The 7,313-nt window shown below is 50.7% G+C and overlaps 1 protein-coding gene across 1 annotated transcript; it reads left to right on the top strand.

Moving 5' to 3' along the window:
* On the top strand, positions 1 to 6,351 carry ADIPOR1 (adiponectin receptor 1). The gene is made up of 6 exons (XM_032650446.1): positions 1 to 863; positions 1,887 to 2,058; positions 2,505 to 2,691; positions 3,656 to 3,843; positions 4,968 to 5,161; positions 5,507 to 6,351. The coding sequence occupies exons 1-6, from the start codon at positions 834 to 836 to the stop codon at positions 5,633 to 5,635; spliced, it is 900 nt and encodes a 299-aa protein (XP_032506337.1). The 5' UTR covers positions 1 to 833; the 3' UTR covers positions 5,636 to 6,351.
* Positions 6,352 to 7,313: the final 962 nt, after the last annotated feature.

Genomic DNA, 7,313 nt, shown 5'->3' with positions numbered 1-7,313 from the left:
TGCAGTAGCATTGCCACCCTGAGTGAAACCAAGGACTCCGTTACGGAGGGGGAGAGGGGTCTGCATCAGTCTGTGTCGCGAAATCTAAGAGGAAGCATCGCAGGGGAAAGAACAGCCGGGAGGAGGAGCTGCTGTCCGCACACGGCCCGGAGCCTCTCCTTGGGAGGCGAGGGCTGTCGGGCTGCACACTGTGTGTCAGGCTTCTGTGCAGCTCGGGAGGGCCTGCAGCTTCTTTCGCGGAACCAGTTCTGAGGCCCTGCTTCTCCTGGGAGCTGCTGTGGATGCAGAGTTTCAGTCGCCGTGGCATCCCCAGAGCCAGTGAACAGAGAACTGCACAGATTTAAATTGTTAGGGGAATCTCTGAAATTCCGTCTTTTTCATTCTTTTGAGCATTCAGTGATCTGGAAGAGAGAAATATTCGGGAAAATGGGGCAAGTTCGGAACCGCTGTGTTAGCGATAAGGGTGGGATCTTGGGACTTGCAGAGCATGTAGGCCTGGTGCACTAGTCCCGTGTGCCTCGGGTGCCAGTCTCCATCTGTCTGTACCCCATGTGCTGCGTTGGGCTTTCGCTGCAGCATTTACAGAGTTGTAAACTTGTGCACTCTCATGCCGTAGGAGAAAAGGCCACAAGGCCGGTGTGTGGGAGAGAGGCTGGGCAGAGAGCAGTGAGTTGGGGTTTCTCTGGATCGCTCACTCTGGACTAGGGAACTCCTGGGGTGTGTGTGTGTTTCCTTCGTTCCTGCAGGCCGAAGAAGAGCGGGCACGCGCAGTGCCTCAGGAAGAGGAGGAGGAGGTGCGGGTGCTGACGCTGCCCCTGCAAGCCCACCATGCCATGGAGAAGATGGAGGAGTTTGTGTACAAGGTCCTGTCCTGGAAGGGGGAGGGCAGGCTCACCTGGGCTCCCCGCACCTGGCGGGCACGCTCTGGGGGGAAGAGCTTTCGCTCCTGTGCGTGGGCTTGCTTTCCTTTACGGTGAAGTAAAGCAAGGGGAATCTGGCTAAATTTTTACCGCCTACTCTGTTGGCGTTGCTCAGAATATATTCTAAAACAGGAGTTCTTACCTGTTTTTGCTATCAGTCCCTTTGGCAGTCATCAAAATGTTAGAATGTGATATAGTAACACGGCACCTTTATTGATACATTAGCTATGCATGACAAGCTATAATGTATTTTATTAGAATTTATCATTTCTAAGTGGTAATCAGTAGAAACAATATTTTGATATCTGCAAAACTAGTGTATGAAAATATCTGTGATTTCTATTGGTGACAGAGTCACAAATTCTAATACTAGACTTGCTCACACTTACAACTGAGGGAAATGTTAAATTTAGTTAGAAGTGATTGAAAATAAAAATTTTTTTCCATTCAAATTTCCAACACTGTCCATTGTCCATACGTCCCAGGTTAAGAAGCCCTGCTTTGAAAAGTCATAGGCTCAACCCAGTGAGAACGTAGTATCTAAAGGGGGGAAAGGATGGACAGGCGGCCACCAGAGTCTCCGGGGGCAGAGGGCAGAGGGGTAAATGTATATTTTTAAAACCATATATATAATTTCTATTTCCTTGTTTTCATTCACTACATCTACTGAATTTTAAAACTCAAGTAGCTGAAGGGAGGTCCTGCCATATTCTCTTTAAAGACTGAGAAACACTTATCTACTTACCTAAGCGTATCCAGGTGAACTATCGTGACACGGAACAAAGCCATTCACGAGCCGTCGGTCCTGGGGCGGCCTCGCTCGTGCTGTGTCTTGGCTTCTCTGGCCTCAGGCCGGCCCCACCGTTCCCTGGGCCCCTCTGGAGCCAGGCTGACGCTCTCCTTCACCCCTTGTCCTTGGGTTGGCTCGCGTCCTCGGGGCCCCGCTCAGAGAGTGTGTGGTTGCAGGTTTGGGAGGGGCGCTGGAGGGTCATCCCGTACGACGTGCTCCCCGACTGGCTGCAGGACAACGACTACCTGTTGCACGGCCACAGGCCGCCCATGCCCTCCTTCCGCGCCTGCTTCCAGAGCATCTTCCGCATCCACACGGAGACCGGCAACATCTGGACCCACCTGCTTGGTGAGTGGTGTGGGTGGAGGATCGGACGTTTTGTCTCCTTAAACGCCAGCACTTGTACAGCCTTTGTCCATGGGAAGGAAAAGCAACGTTGTTGCGACAGTTTGACAGCTGGCATCGTGCCTTTAAACTACCAGTGAGCTTGCTGGGCCCTTTGTCGCTGGTCTGTAAGGCGGGGGTGGGGGGGCCTAGAAGCGGAGGAGATGACGTCCTCTGTGGTCAGAACCATCCCCGGTGCAGGCAGCTCCTCCCACTTCACAGTCCCCGCGGTAGAAACAAAACGCCAGCATTTCAGAGGATGCTCTTTCTGTCTGGGTTTGCGTGACGGGTGCCGTTTTCTCCGGAAGCTGTCGACTGCGGTGCCCACAGCTCAGCCTGTAGCTTGAGTGCTGGCTTAAATCATCACACGTTCCCTTTTTCCTCAGGCCTCTTTTCTCTCCGTCCTGTAGGTTTTGTGCTGTTTCTCTTTCTGGGAATCCTGACCATGCTGAGACCAAACATGTACTTCATGGCCCCCCTTCAGGAGAAGGTGGTGTTCGGGATGTTCTTCCTGGGCGCGGTGCTCTGCCTCAGCTTCTCCTGGCTCTTTCACACCGTCTATTGTCACTCAGAGAAGGTCTCTCGGACCTTTTCCAAGTGAGTGAGAAGAACGTCGGTAGGGACACCTTGTGATCCAGGTGCTGGCAGGGTCCTGGAAACTCCAGCAACTCCTAAAGATTCCCTGATGTGCCAGAGGAAGGCCTTTCTGTTTTGCGGGTATAAGAGGATCAGGAAACTTTTCTCAAGTCCTTCATGAGAAGTTTCACTGCAGCCTCCTCAACAGATGGAGCCCAGTTGTGGGTATATTTTCTCCCTGTGCAGTGCTGCCCTTTGTGAAACTTGGGGTACCAGTGGGCTGCTCTCTCGGACCGAGTACCCAGTCCTGTCCTACCTTCCTGGTGGCCCAAGCCGTTCAGGGCGTGGCAAAGTTTCTGTGCTCCGTCCTGCTGAAGCTCCAACCCACTGGTCCAGTGAAGCTTATCTTTGCTGCCCACATACTGCTGGAAGCCCCAGATGTCCATCCTCTAAGGCTCTCCTTATTCCCCAGTTCTGAGCCTGGAGTTCTGTTTGTTTGCTTTTTTTGTTGTTGGTGGTGGTGGTTTTGGAGGTGATGGTGAGTTATTTTGTTTTTCTCAGTAACACCAGTAACAAGAATACATTTTTATCTTTAAGAAGTCGACTAAAACAGAACAGTACACCTTAATAATACTCCCAATTTAAGGGTTTTGTTTTTAGAGCTCAACCTCTCAGAACTGGGGAGTACTCAGAGCCCTTCCTGCGTGGAAGCTGGAGACTGGCTGGAATATGGTGGAATTCCTGAATTTAAGTATCCGTGAGGGGGATGTAGCTGTTCACAGCCAGGGGAAAGGGATACAGTTCAGACTTTTCCACTGCAAAATAGAAGTGCTTGACCTCATGGGGTTTTGATTCGGGATACAGGACAGATCGTATGGGCAGTGAGGGGCTGGGGGCGGTCACGTCTGAGAGCCGCTGGCGAACAGAAAGCCCTGGGAGCTCTTCACTCCTCCCACCGCTCCGCTCATTCTGTGGCTGTTTTCAGGCTGGACTACTCAGGGATCGCCCTGCTCATCATGGGAAGCTTCGTGCCCTGGCTCTACTACTCCTTCTACTGCTCCCCGCAGCCGCGGCTCATCTACCTCTCCAGCGTCTGTGTCCTGGGCATCTCTGCCATCATTGTGGCCCAGTGGGACCGGTTTGCCACTCCTAAGCACCGGCAGACGAGAGCAGGTGGGTCGGGAGACAGAGCAGAAACCTCATAGGTGTTTGGACCTTGAGCCCAAGGGGGTCAGCCCTGGGCCCCGACCTGTGTTTGTTTAGAACTTTCAAAACAGCGTGCATTTTCAAAGCTCAGTTCTCCCCCAGATTTCACACTATTTCAGTAAAATGTTAATAGGACAGATAATTACCAACCTGGTCAATGAGCTACAAGTATAGAAATGGCTGCTCTTATATTTGGTTTGAGGAAGTTAAAAAATGTACAGAGCAGTCATTTTAGTAACCTGAGGGTCGCTGAGCTCCAACCAAGGGGCTAAAATTAAACCACCCAAAGTTATTTTACTAAGGAATGGAAGGCTTGGCTTGGTAAGTAAAATACTTTGGGCGTAAACACTGTCACCAAGTAACATGATGGCTGTGAGCATAAACATCTCCCTGTTGTCTCATCCAGACTCAAGCTTTATTACTCGCAGCAACACATCGATTAGCACTAGTCTTCGGTCCCTTTAGACTTAACATCTGCTGTGTTTTAACCTTCAATTAAAATAATTAAGTATTCATCAAGTGCCGACCACGTGCCAGACTGATGCTTTACCGAGGCCGTCTGCAGAAACGGAGAGGCAGTCCCTGCCCTGTAGTTGCGTGTACGGCCGTGGTGTTGAGCCGGCGCCCGTTCTGTCCGTCCGTTTACTTACTTTGTGTCCAGTGGCCACTGACGACTTCCAGTCTGGGTCTCTCTGTCTCCTCAGGAGGTCAGGGTCCTGACCTTAATGGGAAACCTGTCTTGCTCCTCCCTGGCTGGCAAACTACCTGAGGCCTCACCATGTCGGTTCTGTACCCAAGGCAGCCATCAGGAAGTTCTGACCTACATGGTCTCCTCGGCTGCTTCACGGGTAGTGAAGAATGTGAGACGTTTGTTCTTGGCGCTCCTTAGGAGGGAATAGCTGTATCAGCATCTACACAGCCTTCTTCCCATTCTGAATGTTAAAGAAGTGTCTGCTGAGTGTTCTCCTTCTTGCGCTAAATTTCCAATAAACATGTACTGTTCACCAGAAAGTAGCCATCAGAGTGAGACAGCAGTGCCTTCCAAGCGGTACTGTTTCCATGCCTGACGCTCTTGTGTCTGCTTTGTTCAGGGGTGTTCCTGGGGCTTGGCTTGAGCGGCGTCGTGCCCACCATGCACTTTACAATCGCGGAGGGCTTTGTCAAGGCCACCACGGTGGGCCAGATGGGCTGGTTCTTCCTCATGGCTGTGATGTACATCACCGGAGCCGGCCTTTATGCCGCGCGGATTCCTGAGCGCTTCTTCCCTGGAAAATTCGACATATGGGTAAGAAACGACACTTCAGTGGGGCCTGTGGTGGTGAGACCGGCCCACAGGTAGAGCTCGGAGTCAGAGGCAGTGAGAGACATGGGTCAGGTAGTGTCTGGGGGTGCACACGAGTTCCTACATGCATGTCCATGCATGTAGGTGGGAGAATGGCGGGGAGGGGAGTGACCGATAGTAACATTTTGGCGTATCCCTGACAGGGCTTAAAAATTTTTTTCTCCAACAAATCTATCACTTTTATGATGTAAAAAACTTTAGGGAGGAACGAGGAGAGGCGAGTGCCTTCTCCACTGCCTCCAGCCTTCCGTGCCGTCACCCTGAGGCCCCTCTCTTGTGTCCCTGCAGTTCCAGTCTCATCAGATCTTCCACGTCCTGGTGGTGGCAGCTGCCTTCGTCCACTTCTACGGGGTCTCCAACCTTCAGGAGTTCCGATACGGCCTGGAAGGGGGCTGTACTGACGACTCCCTCCTCTGAGCCGCCCCGCAAAGGCACAGCAGGAACTTCCCAAGTGCTTTTAAAATAACTTCTTTGCTGAAGTGAGAGGAAGAGTCTGAGTTGTCTTGTTTCTAGAAGAAACCTCTTAGAGAATTCAGAACCAACCGAGCTTCAGCCCACTTCACACTCACTGGGCAATAAACTCTCCATTCCCTCGCTGAGAGCAGTGGGGATGGGCAGACATGGCCGCACGCCCCTCGGTAAGGCGACTACTGTCCCCTCACAGAGACGGGGCTTTGAAGCTCACGTTGAGAGTTTACCCCTCCTCCAACCGTTCTGGGGAAAAATGATGGACTGGGACTCTTCAGAAATTCTGTTTCTGGAAGAAACTGTCCCTCCCTCACCCCTGTCTTGACTTTGTAACCTGGCTTATAACAGGCCATCCGTTTTTGTAGCACACTTTTGAGAAACAGTTACAACCTCGTCCATCTTTCTAGGGCCTGGACTTGCTCACACAGCAGGAAGAGCAAAGCCACCAACTTTTACACAGCCGGCTAATCATGGAAGTGTGTCCAGGCTTCAAATAACTTGAGTTTTCATGTTTTCTTGGCAGAGTAATGTAAAATTAAAGTGGGGAAAGATATTTAATATTTAATACTAAGCTTTAAAAAGAAACCTGCTATCATTGCTATGTATCTTGATGCAAAGACTATGGTGATAATAAAAGAGTACAGAAGACACTTGGCATTCAAAGATTTAACATGTGTGGTCTCAGCTATTTGCAAAGGATTAAGTCCAAAGGATTAAAACCAGTAAAATCATTGCAGATTCTGCTGAGGCACGAATCTGAATCATAGGTATTGACAGGCTGGCGTGTGCGGGCCAGCGAATGAGCCTAACTGAACTCCTAGCACGTGCTGCTCCAGGCCACTTTACGTGTCTCCACTTAGCGCACAGACATTTCCTGGAGAAGTTGGTGTCATGCTGCAGTAGAGTTCAGTAATTAGAAGATGCCGGGCTTCCCTGGTGGCGCAGTGGTTGAGAATCTGCCTGCTAATGCAGGGGACACAGGTTCGAGCCCTGGTCTGGGAAGATCCCGCATGCTGTGGAGCAACTAGGCCTGTGAGCCGCAACTACTGAGCCTGCGCGTCTGGAGCCTATGCTCCACAACAAGAGAGGCCGCGATAGTGAGAGGCCCGCGCACCGCCATGAAGAGTGGCCCCCGCTCACCACAACTAGAGAAAGCCCTCGCACAGAAACAAAGACCCAACACAGCCATAAATAAATAAATAAAATTTAAAAAAAAAAAGGAAGATACCTGCCTTGTGAACATCAAAGGTCTACTACATGATATTTATACTCTAGACTTTAGTTCTTTTAAAACTGCCCTGATTAAGGTCTCTTCAAGAGGTTATTCCATGCCTTTTTGTGCCTTTGCAAATTTTCCCCAGCCTGACAACGAGTTCTGTTCATTGGATGCAAAAGGCCTGCAGTAGTCACTTCTGAGCTAGTGTAGGCATTGGACGGGAATCTTTTTTTTTTTTTTTTTAATTTAATTTCTGGCTACGCCGGTCTTAGTTGCAGCACGAGGGATCTTCATTGCAGCATGCAGACTTCTTAGTTGCAGCATGTGGACTCTTAGTTGCATCATGTATGCGGGATCTAGTTCCCTGACTAGGGATCGAACCCGGGCCCCTTGCATTGAGAGCGCGGAGTC

The sequence above is a fragment of the Phocoena sinus genome, chromosome 1 (genome assembly GCF_008692025.1).
Source record: "Phocoena sinus isolate mPhoSin1 chromosome 1, mPhoSin1.pri, whole genome shotgun sequence".
NCBI classification, from domain to species: Eukaryota; Metazoa; Chordata; class Mammalia; order Artiodactyla; family Phocoenidae; genus Phocoena; species Phocoena sinus.
The sequence above is the reverse complement of the archived record's forward strand: the minus strand, read 5'-3'. Positions and strand labels throughout refer to the sequence as shown.

What these genes read in the sequence shown, in the direction of transcription:
- ADIPOR1 (XM_032650446.1), top strand. Translation starts at nt 834, where the DNA reads ATGGAGAAGATGGAGGAGTTTGTGTACAAG. An exon ending in GTCTCTCGGACCTTTTCCAA is followed by an intron (nt 2,692 to 3,655) that starts GTGAGTGAGAAG and finishes GGCTGTTTTCAG; the next exon opens with GCTGGACTACTCAGGGATCG. An exon ending in CTGGAAAATTCGACATATGG is followed by an intron (nt 5,162 to 5,506) that starts GTAAGAAACGAC and finishes GTGTCCCTGCAG; the next exon opens with TTCCAGTCTCATCAGATCTT.